The sequence below is a fragment of the Hyperolius riggenbachi genome, chromosome 1 (genome assembly GCF_040937935.1).
Source record: "Hyperolius riggenbachi isolate aHypRig1 chromosome 1, aHypRig1.pri, whole genome shotgun sequence".
NCBI classification, from domain to species: Eukaryota; Metazoa; Chordata; class Amphibia; order Anura; family Hyperoliidae; genus Hyperolius; species Hyperolius riggenbachi.
In genome coordinates, this window is record NC_090646.1 from 490618962 (window position 1) to 490639141 (window position 20180).

Sequence of the window (20180 nt, forward strand, 5' to 3'; positions counted from 1 at the left end):
TCCTCTGCCTCTAATAAATTTAGCCTTAGACCCTGAACAAGCATGCAGCAGATCGGATGTTTCTGACATTATTGTCAGGTCTGACAAGATTAGCTGCATGGTTGTTTCTGGTGTTATTCAGCCACTGCTGCAGCCAAATAGATCAACAGGGCTGCCAGGTAACTGGTATTGTTTAAAAGGCAATAAATATGGCAGCCTCCATATACTTCTCGCTTAAAGAGACTCCGAAACAAAAATTGCATCCTGTTTTTTTATCATCCTACAAGTTCCAAAAGCTATTCTAATGTGTTCTGGCTAACTGCAGCACTTTATACTATCACTGTCTCTGTAATAAATCAATGTATCTTTCCCCTGTCAGACTTGTCGGCCTGTGTTTGGAAGGCTGCCAAGTTCTTCAGTGTTGTGGTTCTGCTATGAACTCACCCTTCCAGGCCCCTCTCTGCACACTGCCTGTGTGTTATTTAGATTAGAGCAGCTTCTCTCTTCTCTCTTATCTTTTACAAGCTGGATAAATCGTCCTCTGAGCTGGCTGGGCTTTCACATACTGAGGAATTACAAACAAGGGCAAAGCTGTTTGCAGGAAGAAAAGAGCAGCCTGAAACTTCAGTGCATGGGAGAAAGAAACACACAAATGATCTCTTGAGATTCAAAAGGAATGCTGTATACAGCCTGCTTGTGTATGGATGTATTTTTCTATGTGTGGACATACTGTACATCAACCTACTTCCTGTTTTGGTGGCCATTTTGTTTGTTTACAAACAAACTTTTTAAAACTGTTTTTAACCACTTTTAATGCGGCGGGGAGCGGCAAAATTGTGACAGAGGGTAATAGGAGATGTCCTCTAACGCACTGGTATGTTTACTTTTGTGCGATTTTAACAATACAGATTCTCTTTAAGTTCTCCTTTAGGCCCCGTTCACACTGCACGCGTTTCCAGTCGTGTTTTGGAAACGCGTGCAGGTGGCAGTATACTATTAAGGGACCTTTTTTGCAGCTGGTATAGTCAGGGTGTGAAGCCCCAATCAGGAAATGTATTGCTCTTTCTTTTGATACATGTAAAATTACACTACCGTTAGGCTTGCTACTAAAAGTGACATTTACCGCATTTAAAAGTATACTATTTTCCTTCGAAACTTTAAAATCGATTTTCTCAAAAACTATAAGGTCTTTTTGAAAAATTGTTTTTTCCTCTTATTCCTAATGATCTCCTTAACATATCCTGCAAATTTAGGGTTTCTAGCATTTAAGGTGGATTTGCTATTAACCATTAAAGTCGGCGGGTTTTTAAATTTTTTTCCTTTGCAACTTTGAAATCGATTTTCTCAAAAACTATAAGGCCGATTTGAAAAAATTTTTTTTCCTCTTGTAGCCACTGGGGCCCCCTACAAGCTCTCGGGCCCTGGGGCCACAAAATATTGTATCGAGGGCCGCAAATGGCCCGCGAGTTTGAGACCCCTGCTATACTCATTACAAGTGCAAACATTTATTGCATATTCTAAAGCCACACATGGCCAGATCACAGTCTGTCGTACTCCATTAGTGCCCACACTTTTTCGCCTCGCAACTTAAGAAAAAAAAAAAAGTAAAAAAAAAATAAAAAAAGAATCACCCACCACGGAGGTAGCCCCCTCCTCCCCTTTTCAGCATAGAGAGCCAGAGGTACCCCCAGTATTGGCAGCCCCCTTCCCAGCATAAACAGTTGTGCCCCAGTATCGGCAGTGCCCCTCCCCAGCATAGACAGATGTACCCCCAGTATTGCCAGCCCCCTCCCCAGCATAAACAGATGTGCCCCAGTATCGGCAGTGCCCCTCCCCAGCATAGACAGATGTACTCCCAGTATTGCCAGCCCCCTCCCCAGCATAAACAGATGTGCCCCAGTATTGGCAGCCCCCCTCCCCAGCATAGAAAGATGTGCTCCAGTATTGGCAGTGCCCCTCCCCAGCATAGAAAGATGAGCCCCAGTATTGGCAGCCCCCCTCCCCAGCCAGCATAAACAGATGTCCCCCAGTCTTGGCAGCCCCCCTCCCCAGCATAGACAGATGTCCCCCAGTATTGGCAGTGCCCCTCCCCAGCATAGACAGATGTACTCCCAGTATTGCCAGCCCCCTCCCCAGCATAAACAGATGTGCCCCAGTATTGTCAGTGCCCCTCCCCTGCATAGAAAGATGTGCCCCAGTATTGGCAGCCCCCCTCCCCAGCATAAATAGATGTGCCCAGTATTGCCAGCCCCCTCACCAGCATAAACAGATGTGCCCCAGTATTGTCAGTGCCCCTCCCCAGCATAGAAAGATGTGCCCCAGTATTGGCAGCCCCCCTCCCCAGCCAGCATAAACAGATGTGCCCAGTATTGGCAGCCCCCCTTCGCAGCATAAACAGATGTGCCCAGTATTGGCAGCCCCCCTCCCCAGCATAGACAGATGTACTCCCAGTATTGCCAGCCCCCTTACCAGCATAAACAGATGTCCCCCAGTATTGGCAGTGCCCCTCCCCAGCATAGAAAAATGTGCCCCAGTATTGGCAGCCCCCCTCCCCAGCCAGCATAAACAGATGTCCCCCAGTATTGGCAGCTCCCTCCCAAACATAGACAGATGTCCCCCAGTATTGGAAGTGCCCCTCCCCAGCATAGACAGATGTACCTCCAGTATTGCAGCCACTCTCCTCAGCATAAACAGCCACATGTACCCTCAGTATTGGCAGCCCCCTCCCCAGCATAGACAGCAGTTCCCCTAGTATTGCAGCCACTCTCCTCAGCATAAACAGCCACATGTACCCTCAGTATTGGCAGCCCCTCCCCAGCATAGACAGATGTCCCCCAGTATTGGCAGGCCCCCTTCCCAGCATAGACAGATGTTCCCCCAGTATTTCAGCCACTCTCCTCAGCATAAACAGCCAAATGTACCCTCAGTATTGGCAGCCCCCTCCCCAGCATAGAAAGTCACATGCATCCCCAGTATAGAGTCCCCCCTCAATATGTAGTGCAGAGCAGCAAAGCGGATTGCGTTTCCCTCACCAGTTTGCACAGCCAGGATTCCTCTTCAGCTCTGTCACACAATCTAATCTCTATGACCCTTCCAGCAGTGTACGCAATAAGAGAACCCGCTACAAGTCATCATATAGATAAGACTGTGCGGCAGAGCTGAAGGGGGATCCCGGCGGTACTGACAGGTGAGTGAAGCACATCTAGATTAGGCACTCCTGGTCTACTCCATTACGGACTGGCTAGTACTTTGCTACGGGGAAACTACAGAGGACGCCATGAGGAGAATGCACACAGCATAATGGGACACAAAATGGCCCCCATGCCTTCTAAACAGAAGCCCTAAAGTCTTCTCCAGGTTATATGTTGTGCATTACGTATCTGCACAAAAAAAATTCTTATGAAAAACATGAAACCACATCTTCAAAATGACAATCTTTTAAAAGGGCATTTGAAACATGTGCAATCATTGCATAATACAGAGGTGTAACTTTCAGGGAAACCATTGTCCGCCTGGTACGCAAGTCACAATGAAAGCTCATCAATGGATTTTCCCTCATAGAGGAGTATTGGCACACATTTTCCAATGACGTCCTCTTAGAAGTTATATATAGCCTGAGTGTACAAATAAGCGTTAGTCTGCTGTTCCTGGGACACAAGACACCAATGACCTTTGTATCTATATTAAACTTAGGGCACACCATCACAGCAGCTTTTAAATGACTCTACCACCTTTTCAAAAATATTTTCCATACTCAGGGGATTACAGGTATCACACCAAGAGGCAAGTCAGGGAAAGCTACAAGCACGTTCCATGTTAGTAATGGCCATGAACGCTACATAATGTAGGACCGGCTAGATAATGGTAAAATTCCATCCATGGAAAGTTAATGTATTTACACAAGTCAGACAAAAATTATGTTGCCATGTTGTTACAGTTATCCAGTAGAATTAATGGCCAGTAGCTCGCAGGAGCCACACATCTGGTTTATAAATGCCCTCAGGGCAAGACAAGAACAAGAATGAATATAGAAAAACAAACAACAATGATCAGGCCAGATCAAAAAAGAACACATATGTGATGCATAGAGATGGTCAATTGGAAGCTAACCATTCCATTCAGAAGCTTCACTCAGACGAGTATTGTGTGAGAGTGCATTTACAGAGGCAGTGAAGCAAACTTCTATGTACTGTATGCATCACATCTTCTAATGCACAATGCAAGTTTTTGTTTAATCGCCACTCAGCGTGCATAGTGTGAAAGAAGCCTCAGACAGCTTTTGATCCTCTATTTTATGAGCATTTTAACAGGATACTTTTTCTCTTTTACAGAAACCCTGCGACAAGGGTATCACCAGGCAGGGATTGGCACTCGTTCCCTTAGTTGACAGTTCAGAGCTGAGATTGTAAAGATACGCCAGTAGCCCGGAGGCTTGTGACACGTCTGTAACTATGGAGGAAGAAAGGGTGATGAGGATGCATGATGCATGACAAAGTATCTCCCAGCGTACCGGGGTGAGTGGAAGAACAATGCACTTGAGGTCACTCAAGCATGCTGGATCTTTAGGCATCAGTACAGATGCTAGATGCTTGCCCAAGACAGTGTTTATTACCCGCCCAGTCCAAGTTTAATCTAGCGTGTGTACGTAGCAATTCTTGCTTTGACAGTCCACACTTGAGTTCATATATGGAACATAAGAACATGCTCTTGAACCTGGAGACATGAGACTAATTTATGTTCATGCAGGTGTTCCCTTTGCTTAAAAGGTAGAACAGATTGCCCCAGCTAGACTTTCAGGTTCAAGAGTATGAAGTGTTTGCTTGCTTGAAGACTGATGTAGGTGCAGTAGGACCAATACTAAAGAGGGAACCTCAGCACTGGTGAATTTGTCCAGTACAAAAAGCGCTGCAGTCCACTTCAGAAGCCCAGGCCCTCCATTTCAATCTACGGTACTTGTTTTTATCACTGCCAAGCTCCAGCTGTAAGTGTATGTTTTTAGAGCAGATGGTTAATGACTTCTTGTAGTTTAACTGGCTTCCCCACAATTAGGTTTTAAACTAAGACAGCGATTAGAGATGACCAATGACATTCCAATTTTTTTTACTTTATGCAAAATTTGTTGCAATTTGCATTTAGATGAAAACGGAACTAATCTTTCTCATCTTCCTACCTGGACTGATAATTTATATGTACTTGCCCTACACCATCAGTCATTTGAAATACAATACATGTGACAACTTACCACTAGTTTCACAGTTTCTGATGTTGCCCTTTGCAGTGATCATACACACACATTTTGAAGTGCTGGAGATGGGGGGTGCCATAGTCAGGCTGTTAGACCAGCAGGGAGTACGTGTATGGACAGATTGTAACACGGATGGCACGTGTAAAAAAACAGGCAAGTCAGTGGATTCTTACATAAACAATTACAGCCATGGACAAATTTGCTGGCCACCTTACGGACCACTGAAAACGTGCTTTATGCCTTCTGTGATAAAAAAGCAGTTGTCCTTTGTATACCTGCATATCACGAATACTGTATGTTGTAGAGTAAAGCAACGCACGTGTGAAAAGAGATAAAAGTATTGCTTATTCTGCTAAAATACGGCTTGGGCATATTAGTTGGTATCCCTAGATAAGATGATTTATCAAACAAGTAGTTTTCTTCAAATTAGTACAGGAAGGCGCATCTCCATTCGCAGTGTCAGTCATCCAGCCTATTTAAAGGACCAGAGTTCTTTTTTTGTGAAAGGATACCGAATTATTTTTCCACATTTGTATGCATTATAAAATTGTATTATTCACCAAGGGACAAATGGGGTCAATTGTGTATTTCTTACAAATTCACTAATCCTGTAAAAGGGGGATTACAGGCATTTAATTTAGTTCCGTTCACTCAATGGCATAGAAGCGTTATGCAATTACATTTCAATGGGGCCTTACGAACTGGTAGTTCTGCGGTGCAACAAGTGTTGACAGAACAATGCAAGGCTTGCAGTATGTTACTGGGCAATGCACAGGGTGAGGCATTTAGTATATATACGATAGGCTGCAGTGCAACTTTACATCACCGTTGCCTTGCAATCCTATATTTCAGGAAGCATAATGCAACATACATGGTGTATAAGGAACCTAAGATTTTGTAGAACAGCCCTTTCAACCTGCCAGTCTCTCAAATTGGTGCAAAGAATGTAATAAGAAATAACTCTGAGAATTAGATTTCTAAAATACATTTACTATTAATACAGTATGTAAAAATATAAAAAGCAGTGCAGTGACCATTCCACAGCTGTAACTAATATTATCAGACATACCTGGACAGTTGACTTCATCGCTCTCATCCTCACAGGTTGGCCACCCATCACACTGCCAATTCAAGGGAATGCACTGGATGGCACCGCTGTGGCAAGCAAACTGCACAGGAGTACAGCGCAGTTCTGCAAAAACAAGGGTTAAACCTTATTCACAGAGTTAAAATCTTTTTGCAATCTTTCTCTAGGCACTGTGCATTCAAAAGCTAAACAGTTATTTCAACGAAAAAGATAGGAAGGGCCACAAATCTTTTTTAAGCACAATCAACTATCCTCAGTCTTATCCAGGGACTATGATCGAGCAAACCAAACTAATAGTATAAGGGCCCGTTTACACTACGTACAAATGCGCAGTGTTTCCCTGCATCCGAGCCAGATGGGGAAATGCAGTCTATTCCGTACAATAGCATGATGTTGCAATTGTGGATCGCATGCAGCAGTTTTTCATAGACCACATCTGAATCTCTGTAGCCGTGCAGGATGTGGTATACGATTCAGAAACGGGCGTGGCATTCAGTGGAAATAATCCCTTAGTCCTCAAATACGTCTGTGAAAGCAGAACTGAAGTCAAACTCTTTTATCTGGTTACCTATTAATTCAGATATAGACAATGTATTGAAATATTTCAATACAGAAGTGTACTCTTATCTTAACTACCAAGGACTGACTGAAGAGGTATAGTATAGCATAGTGGGGAAGACATAGGAAGGTCCTCTCTAGATTGTAAGGATCATCTACAATTCAACACCCAGCAAAGCAGTTAATGGCAGCAACTTGTTGAGATAAAATAAAAGGCTTCTTTATAGATTATGCCTTTGTAACCAATACTACATTACAGTAGCATGTGTTAGAACACCTGGGCCCATATGCAATTAACCTTTTCACCTGAGTTATCTCAAGAAAAGTGCTCAAAGTAATTTTGATAGTACTTGTTCACCTACTTTTGAGCAAACACTTAGAAGCCAGTGCAGGAGATTTGGGCGCAGCAGGCGCCACCATAGGCCGTAATAGGTATTACGGCTATAGCACCGCACAGTGTAACTTGGGCGTAGTCAGAAGACAGAGCTGAAGTTACATTTAAAACACTGCAATTCGGCTTCCAGCAATAGCTGGAAGCCGAATTGCATCATTCCCCACTATCCGTGGCGGCCTGGAGGGGGAATAGTGATTACCATGGCCGGGACTTGTGTGGCAGCAGGATCAGCCATATACCGCCTGTATCCTGCGCCCAAGTCTCCTGGCGCTGATTCTTCTTGTACGCCTTTTGAGTGCTTTTTCTATTCATGAATGACAGAGTCACAGCTATAATCCTGGGCTTCTTCATCACAATGCTTCAGGGCTTGTGTTCACTATTAAAGGAAATGACACCTGCACCGCGCCACCCTCGGCTTATACTTGAGTCAATAACTTTTTCCGTTTTTTTTTTTTTTTATAGGTAAATTTTTTTTTGGGGGGGGCGGCTTATACTCGAGTATATACAGTGCATTATTTACAAACCCCCCCCCCCCCCCCCACACACACACACACACACCAAATTATAACATGTCCCCTATCACTGATAGCCCCTGTCAGTTCACACAAGGGCATTTGGTCTGTCAGCCAGTAGTCTGACTCCATCTTGTGACAACCATCGCTCTCCTGATCGACCCCTCATCAGTGCATGTGTGTGAGTTTTTAGTGATCACAGTAGGGTATAGCTACACCCCACTCAATGAGAAACTAACAAGTGGAGGGGAATAAGCAAAGACCCCCCCTAGCACTTAGTGTTCATAAGTACTGACAAAACTCACACAGGAATACTCACAACAGTAAGTCTCTATTGTGTCCTACTAATAGACTCTCTCATAAGAGACGCTAATTGCTTCCATTTGTACCGACAGGGCTGTCCATTAGGACTCCAGTGTTGCTAAGCACACACTTGCAGATTTCTCAAAGCCTTCTGCTCTCCCCTGACAAATCTAGTGGCATAATCTTTACCACTGTCTGAAATCAGAATCAGAATCAATTTATTTTCGCCAAGTAAGTTTGCACCTACAAGGAATTTGTCTTGGCAGTTGCTTAACAAACACAAACAATACAAATGACACTTTGGTTTACGCTCGTTATTGAAGGACAACTGAAACTAAAGTTCTGCAGTTTTGATAGATTTTACTGTGTGACGCTTTCATGGCAGCAGTGAAAGATTTTGCTCTTTGGTTTGTGCCTTAGAGAAGAGAACTCAAAGTTATGTGGGCCACAGACCGCTTTAAAGTGAGTCACAAATGTGTTCCACCCACATGCACTAAAATAACTTTCCATTAACACAGCTTCGGTAATAGACTTATTTGTTCTCATCTCCACAGTTAAGATCACTTTCTAAGTGAAAATAAGTTAATCTGACCAGAGACATGTCACAATCATGAGTGGGGACCACCTGATTTATCTAAGGCTCACAACTGAACCCAAACTACACTTTTAAAAGCTACATACATAGAGAAAAATCTAGCGTGTGTAAAGGTCATACCCAATATCAATGGCTGATGCAATCGGCCGTGCTGGAAAATCTTTGGCTAATACAGTATTACAGTGCATGCAGTGGGATGCCTGATCCTGATCACTTTCCCTCCCTCCACAGAACAGACTTCCCAGAAGATATCAAAGAGCAGTGCTTGTAGAAAAATTTCTTTTTAACTATCACCCCATGCAGTGAATCTGAGCAACAGTTATGCTTGGCATGTATGCAGCTTTAAAGGGATACTGTAAGGGGGGGGGAGGGGGGGGGGAGGGGGAAAATGAGTTGAAGTTACCCAGGGCTTCTAACGGTCCCCAGCAGACATCCTGCGCCCGCGCAGCCACTAAACGATGCTCCGGCCCCGCCTCCAGTTCACTTCTGGAATTTCAGACTTTAAAGTCTGAAAACCACTGCGCCTGCGTTGCCATGTCCTCAATCCTGCTGATGTCACCAGGAGTGTATAGCATAAGTCCAGTATGGTCTGTGTCTGCGCAGTACACTCCTGGTGACGACAGCAGGAGCAAGGACACGGCAACGCAGGCGCAGTGGTTTTTTAGGCTTTAAAGTCTGACATTCTAGAAGTGAACTAGAGGCGGGGCCGGAGCATCAGTGAGTGGCTGCGCGGGCGCAGGATGTCTGCAGGGGACCGTTAGAAGCCCCGGGTAACTTCAACTCATTTTTCCCCGACCCCCCTACAGTATCCCTTTAAAGGGAGGTGAGAATAATATGGAGGCTGCCATATTTATTTCCTTTTAAGCAATATTGTCAGAACTGACAAGATTAGCTGCATGCTTGTTTCTGGTGTAATTCAGTTCACTACTGCAGCCAAATAAATCAGCAGGACTGCCAGGCAACTAGTATTGTTTAAAAGGAAATAAATATGGCAGCCTCCATATCACTCTCACCTCGAGTTCACTTTAAAGAGCATAGGAGATAAAATGTGGGGTTATTACTAATGAACTCCTTACATAGATTTTATATTTTTTTCTGAACACAATGTCCCCCCTCCCCATATTTCTTTATTAGGTAATATACTATAGGTTTCTCCCTCCATCTCTCTAATCACTGCGGTGTTCTGGGTTCCAAGATTGCAAGTGCTCCTGGGAGTAACTCTCCCAGAATCACAAATGCAAAAAAAAAATGCTGAAAATCACATGCTTTGCGATTGCAAGATGGTGATAGCCTGAATTTGATACAGGAAGCCACTTATCAGAAATGTTCAGCAGTGTGTGAACTTTATCTAGGTAGTGTTGTTGTACATTACAATGCAGTGGGTGCAATATACAGTATTCAAAGCCATTTTTTTCCGCTCAGTTACTCTTTAAAGTACACCTGAATTGACAAGATAGAAAACATAGGTAGATGTAGTACTAGCCCAACTAACAAATTGTCTGAAATCCATTTCTGTTTTCCAGTGTAGAAAGTGTTAAAAAAACTAAAGTAAATAGAAGCAAAAAGAGCTGAGAAAGAAAGAGAAATGGTTTCGGATTAGGCTTTAGTGCTGTGACGTTCAAAGAGTCACTACTTCTGTTTATCAGCTAAAAAAGGTAGACTTGTCACAGCTGCGGTCTTAAAATGAAGCACTTAAAGAGACACTGAAGTCTCGTAAAAATCATGTTTTTATTTAAAAAATGGGTTTATCATCAAAGCCCTACCTAAATCGCCGCATCCCCGCCGCTGAAATCTAACTAAATCCCCGCCAACTCCTCCCTCCCTTTCCCCCACAAAATCCACAACTTTCTTGGTCGTGGACTTTGCTGCTGTTGGAGGCAGTGCTTTCAGCCGCAGCTCTGCCTCCTTACGCGTCTATCAGCCGGGTATCCCCGCCTCTCCCCCGCCCCTCTCAGTGAAAGAAGACAGAGAGGCAGAGGAGAGGCGGCGATCCGGGCTGATAGACGCGCTGAAAGGCAGAGCTGTGGCTCATAGCTCTGCCTCTCACGGAAGCGCTGCCCGAATTGCTCCCCGGGGAGTTAGGGGGTATTTAGTTAGATTACAGCGAGGGGGATGCAGTGATTTAGGTAGGGCAATAACGTTAAACACACGTTTAAAATAAAAAACATGATTTTTACGAGACTTCAGAGTCTCTAAACTTGAACATAAAATATGAGTCTCCGTTCTAGGTTATATTTTCCTTTAGTAGAGCACATACAATTAATCACATAAGTTTATTTACACTTCAGGTTTGCTTTAACAGCAAAACAGATGAGAACACAGCATATGGAAAATGGGCTTTGTAAAACTTAGAGAGTGAAGTGTTTTTTGTTTCTCTTTCTATTAATCAGTCATCTTCAGCATTAAGATACAATGATTTGCCGCATCCCTGTGGCAGAACGAGGTATGTAACCCCCTGAAATACCGGGGCGCAAAATTCCATAACCTTTGAAGTCGCAGATTTTGCTTCCTGGAAGAGGCAGAGCTGAGCGCAGTAGCACTGCCTCTTATCCAGTCAATCTCCGCCTCTCCTCATCTCTCTTAAAGACAGAGGGCTGGGGAGAGGCGGAGATCAGCGGAGATTGACTGAATAAGAGGCAGTGCTACTTGCGCACAGTTTTGCCTCTTCAAGGAAGTAAAATTCTGCAAACTGTAAAATTTTGCTCCGGGATGCAGCGAATCAGATTGTATCTTAATGCTGAAGATGACTGATTAATAAAAAGAGGGAAAAAAAACACTTCAGACTCTCTTTAAACCATTTCTTATATTTAAAGGATACCTGAAAAAAAAGGGAAAGATACTTACCTGAGTAAAAGGAAGCCTTTGGATAGTTCGGCCCCCTTGACCTGACTGTTCCAGTGCTGGGACCATCTGCATCTGAATATATTTAACAATATCTTGTTGCATATGTACTCATAGCTGCACTCACCTCCATGTACTAGCATGGCTGTACTGTGCAGGCTTCTTCCTCTGTGGATGAGCGGCTTTGTTTTACTGCACGGATGTGGGCTGCATCTGCACAGTGCAGTTGTGTTCATACACAGAATGCAGCTGTGAAGAAGAGGGTCCTGGCGTGCAGTGATGGGGTGGAGGTGGTGGATTGGAGAAGCCACTGGATCATCCACAGGCTTCCCTCTACTGATTTAAGTATCTGACTTCACTTTTCTTTTTCCTTAACAGGTTTGCTTTAAACTGAAACACAATCCCCTCAGTTCTAATCTATACATTGTTTTTTTTCTTCCGAACGCAATTGCCGACCTGCGCGATTCTCAGCAGGATTGTGCTTTGTCCCCAACAGCTGCCTGCACAATAATGGTAAGAGGAAAACGCAGCTTGTGCGATCGCAAATACATCGCCTTTTGTTTGTTTATTTAAAGCAATCAGTCTCATGCATTAATTTGTGATGGTGGCTATTGCAGCCAAACATGAGGATCCAGAAGTGTTAATGTAGTGAGACTGCACACTTAGCAGCGGTACTACCAGTTATGTAAGGCGTAAATCACTACAGGATCCTTTCAAAAATCCCAATTAGCAAATACTTTCATTAAACCATGTACAAATATGTTGGTGGATTTATGCTTGGTTCACATGGGTGTCCAGACAACTCTAAATGACAGCAGTGATGCTGGTCACTTAAAGAGACTCAGTAACAAAAATGGCATCCTGTTTTTTATCATCCTACAAGTTCCAAAAGCTATTCTAATGTGTTCTGGCTTACTGCAGCACTTTCTGCTATCACTATCTCTGTAATAAATCAACTTATCTCTCTCTTGTCAGACTTGTCAGCCTGTGTCTGGAAGGCTGCCAAGTTCTTCAGTGTTGTGGTTCTGTGATGCATCTCCCCCCTCCAGGCCCCTCTCTGCACACTGCCTGTGTATAATTTAGATTAGGGCAGCTTCTCTCTTCTCTCTTATCTTTTACAAGCTGGATAAATCCTCCACTGAGCTGGCTGGGCTTTCACATACTGAGGAGTTACATACAGGCAGAGCTGTCTGCACACTGCAGGAAGAAACAGCCTGACACTTCAGTGGAAGATAGCTGCAGGGGGAAAGAAACACACAAATGATCTCTTGAGATTCAAAAGGAAGGGTGTATACAGCCTGCTTGTGTATGAATGTATTTTCTATGTGTGGAAATACTGTACATCAACCTACTTCCTGTTTTGGTGGCCATTTTGTTTGTTTATAAACAAACTTTTTAAAACTGTTTTTAACCACTTTTAATGCGGCGAGGAGCGGCGAAATTGTGACAGAGGGTAATATGAGATGTCTCCTAACGCACTGGTATGTTTACTTTTGTGCGATTTTAACAATACAGATTCTCTTTAAAGAAAACCTGAACTGAACATTAAAAGTCAAAATAACCATACACAAGTCATACTTACCTTCCATGTAGTCTACTCCTCAGTGTCTTTCTCCTGTCCCGCATCCTGTTCGTTCACTGTGATCAAGGGAATTTTCCATCCTCCATTTTGAAAATGGCCATTACCCATAACAGCATCCAGGTCAGCACACAGTTAAACTGTAACATCGCCCACTTGAGCCATAGGGAAACATGGACATTACCTGGTACAGCAGTTTTCCTCTCAGCTATAACTGACAGCAACTGATATTTTACTGACAGCAACTGATATATTTTAGATCTGACAAAATATTGTCAGAACTGGAAGGGATTATTGTCAGAAGAAAATAGTGAGTTTCTGAGAGGAACTGATGGCAAGGTAACTATGTAATGTTCATTTGAAGTTACCTCATGCATGTGTTTATTTTAAAATATTTTTACTCAGTACAGGTTCTCTTTATGCATTGTCCATTCTAATAAATGGACAGCGCTGGTACTGTCGTTTGCACAAATGTGATCGCGGAAGCAACAAGTTGCTTCCAGGATTGTTTAGCTCTTGTGTCCCCCTGTGGGGGTCAAAAAGCGACGATCACCGGAACGCGACACCAAAAGCTACCAAATGCTTTTGTGCTCGCTAGATGAAAAGCATTTGAGCAAGACGCCAGATGGCTGGTTGAGACACCTGTCTGAACCAAGTCTTATATTTTCTCCAGTTACACCACAACTTATGCCCAACCAGAACTAGTCCATCACATCACGAAAATGACAGGCAAGTCTAGCACATGCGCAGGAGATATTTGTTTACTGAACTATATTACTATATAGCGGTGAAGGTAAGGCCTAGTTCAAACCATACGCACTGACGTGCGCATTTCGGCAGCGTGTATGATGTGCGACTAGCAAGAACTTCAGAAGTGCATAGACAGCACTTCTGACGTTCATACTATGCGCGTTGCGCTATCGCACTGCTGCACGCATTGTTGCAAAAGCGCATTGCTGATCCCATTCACTGTACAGCGTACTGCAACGCGGATGGCACGCGATTGAGTGCGCTTGCATCCCGAACGCACGGCCATAAGCGTTGCCTAATGTGAACGAGGCCTAAGGCACTAACTCAAAGAACTTCAAATGCATGATTTTATAGACAGGCTAAACAAATCTACTCCTTCATCTGTCATCTATGTAGCTTACTGACAGCAAAGGTTTTGTTCCTCTCTGCCTCACAATTCCCTTTCATTGCCAGGTTGCCTTGCTGCAGAAACCACAACACTTCAGATCACTTCCCCATCTACACCATTTCTCCATTTCACATTTTTTGCAAAGCTGGTCTGAACAGGCACCATTACTATACGAGAGTTTGGGTTTCCTAGCATGCCTTACTGCTGTTCACATGTACTGGCATAAAAAAAATAAAATAAAGACAAATACTATGGTATGTAAAGGATTGATCTGAGGCTGTTTTATAGCTGTGTAACCTTTTCTGTAGCCAGGGGTGCCCATTGGGTAGCCAGCAAAATAATTACCCAGTCGCTCAAACCACTATCAATTCATAACACCAGGCAGTCAACCACCCGAAACCCAGATCCCTACAGCGTGTGAAGTCCAATGCAGAGAATACAAAAGACTGGGTCTTCACCTGGATTTTGCAATTTTAGCTTGGTTTATTTAGTGGTAGCACAGTCACAAAACAGCAAATGTTTCAGCATGCAGGCCTTTATCAAGTGCCCATTGCAGGGCCCCCAACCGCCCTGTTTTCAGCGGGACGGTCCCGATTTTGGGGTGCCATCCCGCTGTCCTGCGCGAGGAGACCAGATGAGATCACGGTACGCAGCGGAGAGGCAGTGGTAAGATTCACAGCCTGCTCCGCTGCCCATTTTACTGTGCCTGGGGAAGGGGACACTGGGGGGCATATTAGAAGGGAGAAGGTTAATGGCGGCGGCGGCCATCCATGCCGCATGCCGGGCTGGTGCCTCGATCGGATTTTTTCCCCCCTCTCTCTGCCTGCCCACCCACGGCCACCCTCCCAGGAGTAATTAAACAATAATTATTTTAAAAAAACACAACTTTTTTTTTCTGGGGTGAGCGTGACTAAGGGGTTGGGGGTGTGGCCAGGGGTGTGGCCTAATTGTCCCGTTTTGGGACATTGAAATGTTGGGAGGTATGCCATTGGGTAGATACAAATGTCTTCTGGGCAGATCCCAAACCATCTGCCTCAGTAACATACGTGTTGTACTCTGTCTCTTTTGACTTGGATTAGCTTAGTGCGATATGCAGGCCTGAAGTGTGGAGGATTGTCACATTTGTAAAGTGGGGAGCCAGGCATATTGTGCTACTGCTGATTACAATTTTGCCGGACACTGAGCATGATATTGTAAGCATATTGTGACTGTCTTACTGAGGAAGACTCTGTAATATGCACCTATTTGACTAGAAGCTTGTGGTAATCACTGATGGTAGGTCATTTTCATTTCATAACTTTCGTAGTAGCGTGCAAGCTAACAAAGCGTGGACATCTCTGCTTTAGCCAGAGCTAAAATTAATGTTTTAACTTGTGGTAGATTTAAATTTTTGTCTGGTTGTTAGCTGAATGATTTCTCCGGACTTCCTTCTTTTCTCAGTTGACTTTTACCCACACTACTAAAAGAATGTTATAACCATATTTGTCCACTGGAGGTATTCAGTAGCCTTCCTGGTGGTAAGGACGAGGCTGACTTGTTAAAAAAAAACGTGCTACAAGTGGTATAGACCAGTGTTTATCAACATTTTATTGGTATGTACCCCTTTTAAAACCCTGTACTCACCAAGTACCCCCTAATATAGTAAACATTATACCCCTTGACAAATATATATTTAATCGTAGTACATTATAATTGGCTCTAAACAATTTCCAAGCATTTACTATTGCTTTTAATTAGCTAAAATACTATTGTTTTGCTGTTTAAATAAGATTTATCATTTTCTAAAACTCTAAATTTGTTATTTTTGGTTAAGTATATCAAGCCCGAGTACCCCCTAGAACCCTCAGAAGTACCCCCTGGGGTACACGTACCACACGTTGAGAACCTATGGTATAGACGAGATAGGTTCATCTACGCTGAAAACAGGCCTGGAAAGAGTTAGAATGGTGTATGTGCACCACCTACTGGCAGGCAGTAGGCATATATTGCAGCATTACAGAAAATTCAAACTAATACCATACTGTATATTGTACAGAGAATGACACTTAAGGTGCCCATACACAAGAAGGAATATGGGCAGATTCGACCAAGAGACAAATGTATCTCGAATCGAATCTGCCCATACACTACAGGCCGATTCCCATCCGGTTTTAGCATGAAATCATCAGGGAATCGGCTAAGCAGCCGCGTCCGCCTCGCCGCTGACCCAAAATGTATGAATGTATGTGGTGTAGTGCATTTATACATTACTTGTCCTGTAGCAGCTCGCAGGGTCAATCCGTCCATCTCGCATGGTAAGCCGCATACACGCTACCGGCGCATATCGTCTGACGTCAGCCGCTATGCGCCTTCGTGATGTCAGACATAGCGCCGCCGGCCTGTATGCGGAACCCAGTGAGATGGAAGGAAACCGTGTGGAGGCTGACACCGGACAGGTAATGTATAAATGCACTACACTACATACATTTATACATTGCGGCGGGGGTTTCGTCGTCTCATTGCTCGTTCGCAATTCGGCTGCCGTACCGCCGTGCACCAGACCAACCGACCTCGACCCGACATTTTCCAACATGCGCGATCGACTGTGCGGCCAATTTCTGTCCCGAAATTGGTCGCTTTGTCGGTCGGGCATGCACTTGGCAGCACCAATTTTCATCCAATTCGATTATCATAATCGAATTGGATGGTCGATTGGTTGGTTGGTTGCCTAGTGTATGGCCCCTTTATTGCCACACTGGTCTGAACTCGGCCATGACCAACTAGTACGACCACCATGGCTAAGAGTTGTGCAGCAAACCAGAATGTGTACAGTGGCCAATGATGATCCCTATAGATCTGGCATGGTGGACCTTTAGCTATGCCTAAGCATGACCCAACGGCATTTTTCTTTTCACCTCCCCACCCGCTGGAAGCCACTAAGTCAGATGTGCCTGTCGTCCCTTTGCGCCCCCCCCCCATCGCAACAGAGGCGTCATCAGCCAAAAGCGACAGTGCACTAACGACACTGTACAGAAGTGTCATCAGCCTTTGCACACGATGCGTCTTTTGCTATGCAGGGGGGAGAAACGATAAGCGCCTGTAATGTAGATTTATTTCTTCATCCATATTTGAGGAGGATTTTTCTATTTGTGATTAAAAAGTTAAAATTTTTATTAATTTTTTTGACATGATTTTGTTTTGAAACTTTTATTATAATCACAATGAATACTAGACCCTTGCTTGGCAGATTTTAGTAAGTTGTAAGCAAAAATTTCACGAAAATTAATTGAACCGCTTTTTGCACAGAAATCCTGCAGAAATTGAACGCTAGGGAGGTTAATCTCCCATCAGATCTTGTATTCTGACACCAATGGCTGCATCCTTCTTTCTAATGCTGGGGATACACTGTACGTTTCTGTACCGTGTATCGAGCTGCTGATCCGGCCAGCTGATAATATTCAGCTGGTCCGATCACGCTGCTCGACCCCCGCCGGCGGACAATCGAGCAGCTGATAAGGAGCACCGTAGGGGACGAGCGGTAATCGATCCGCGCGGACGAGCGGGAGTCGATCCTGTTGCCAATCGGCCGCCGGATCGACCCATGTATTCCCAGCATAAGGCATAACTCTCACAGTAGCAACTGATAGGCCCCTGCTACTGTGAGAGTTCAGCGATTTGCCCCATAACAGAACATTGATCCCACCTTCCAGACCATCTGCACCAATTGAAATACACCTCCACAAGCAAGTGCAAAAAACACATGGCTGAGTAAGCCATAGGGAGCTGAGGTTATCAATCCTCAAAAAAACCAAACAAACAAACAAACAAAAAACAGCCTGCTGCAGTGCCCAGGATGCAAGGATTTAACAGATCCCAGCAGAGAAGAAAAAAGAATGTTAAGAATATATCCTCCTCTTTCAGCTGAATCCTCTTCACAGAAGCAGCAAGTTTCCTTGTTAGCACTGTGTATTGATTTCACTACTCCTGCAATCAGCTTGAGTGACTCAGTCTCTTAAAATGATTCAGTCTCTTAAAAATGATTCAATCTCACCACTTTTCCGGTTAAGAACCGTTTCCCTTTGGCCTCTTTAAATCACTTCTGCTTCTGCCGATTTGGCTCTTTAGTTGTATAGCATGCAACTCCCATGTATCTTGGAGGGGTGGAGGAGACGCAGGCCTCGGAGCCAGGAAATCAGAGTCTTTTTTAGATCGGGCAGCACGAGTCCCGGCCGGTGACTCATTTGTTAGTAGCTGCTGCTGCTCTCCTTCAGCTGCTGAACCTCACTTGCATCAAACTACCCGCTACCCAGGTTCAGGCATTATTATAACAGCTGTAACTGATTCCTGACAGCAGTGGATTACACCACTGAAAACTAGGAAGCATTAGTTATGCTTGTGAACTGTAAGTAAGAAAAAACACCCAACAAATAGATTAGCCTCCCAGTCCGTCATCCGTCAGTGTTTACAAACACTGAGGCAGGGGTCACACTTGTCTTTCAGTTTCTACACTTTGAAGAAAACTGAAAGACAAGTGTGACCCCTGCCTTATAGCAGCTAATGTAATTTATAGAGAAAACTGACAAATTGCGCAAGATGTCAGTTTTTTTTTCTGCATACGAAATCTGCATTAAAGTGTGACCTTGCTTATTGATTAACCTGAGTTCTCAGTTGAAGTCAGTTTTTCTGTGCAGAAAATGCGTACGAAAGCCGGTAAGTGTGACCCCTGCCTGAGGATTACATGTTGCTTTGAGGAAACCATTTATTTGAAAAACTTTTCACACTATTTTAGAGGGATGTTTAATAGTTTATGCATAAACCACCATTTTTTTTTCTCATTCGCGAAAGATCGCCTTTAAAGAGACCTAAACAGGTCTATTGTTTAAAGTGGACCTGAACTCTTGTTTATAGACAGAAGAAAAACATATATAAATGCACCCTGTATATTTAGAATATAGTCACAAGGGAAAATCTACTGATTAACTAAAGGTGGCAACTAACGGTCCAATTTCTAGTTAAAAATCGTTTGAGGGATCAGAAATTCTGATCAGATTGGTTGCAAATAATCTCCATTAAGATTATGAAGAGATTAAGCATTTATCAAATCTTTTTGCAAGGTTTTTAATCCCTTTGTTGTAGTAGCACCACATTCCTCACCTATGGGGAGAGAAATCAAAGGGGAGAGAAAGCCAAGCTTACCTCGGGTAATGTCTTTTCCAGTAGTCCGAGTGACAGCACCCCTCCTATGAGACTTGTCTCCCTCCTAAACTTTGGACAGGAAGCTAGAAGATACAAATTTGCATAACAGGCAGGCAGGAGTAGTATATAAAGATGTTACCCACCAAAGGTATCCAGTTATAAAAAAAGACACGGACAACATATGCTGCTGAAACAATACTTTAATTATCCCCTCTAATAGGGTGGGCCGGAGGGGTGCTGTCACTCGGACTACTGGAAAAGACATTACCCGAGGTAAGCTTGGCTTTCCCAGAACGTCCTCCTGACAGCACCCCTCCTATGAGACGATAAACAAGAACATTATACACTAGGGAGGGACTACTGCCTGCAACACTTTTCTTCCAAATGACAGATCAGTATTGGCTAATAAGTTTAGTCTATAATGTTTCACAAACGTATTTTGGCTGGACCAGGTGGCCGCTCTGCAAATCTGCTCTATCGAGGCGCCTGCCCTCTCTGCCCAAGATGTTGATACGCCTCTTGTGGAGTGAGCTTTAATTGAGGTTGGTAAAGGTCTCCCTTGAGCCCGATAAGCCGCAGTGATAGCTTGTCTGATCCATCTTGCAATTGATGGTTTAGAGGCTTGCCTTCCTTTGAATTTCCCCGCAAACAGCACCAACAAGGCATCTGATTTTCTCAAAGATACAGTCCTTTCCAGATAATGAAGGATACACCTTCTAACATCCAAACAATGAAGTTTCTTCTCCTTCTCATTCGTTGGTTTATCACAGAATG

The 20180-nt window shown here is 43.9% G+C and overlaps 1 protein-coding gene across 4 annotated transcripts in view; it reads right to left on the reverse strand.

Annotated features, from left to right (window-relative positions):
* DGCR2 (DiGeorge syndrome critical region gene 2) overlaps nucleotides 1-20180 on the reverse strand; it is a 92426-nt gene that overhangs the window by 40489 nt on the left and 31757 nt on the right. For 2 of the 4 annotated variants that reach the window (XM_068242843.1, XM_068242832.1), the window contains one exon: nucleotides 6294-6416. The exons of 1 other annotated variant lie outside the window; for it this stretch is intronic. In XM_068242843.1, coding sequence (XP_068098944.1) covers nucleotides 6294-6416 — 123 coding nt within the window. Of the gene's footprint in view, nucleotides 1-6293; nucleotides 6417-13096; nucleotides 13119-20180 lie in introns of those variants that run through there. One more of the 4 variants, XM_068242851.1, reaches the window with a different exon arrangement.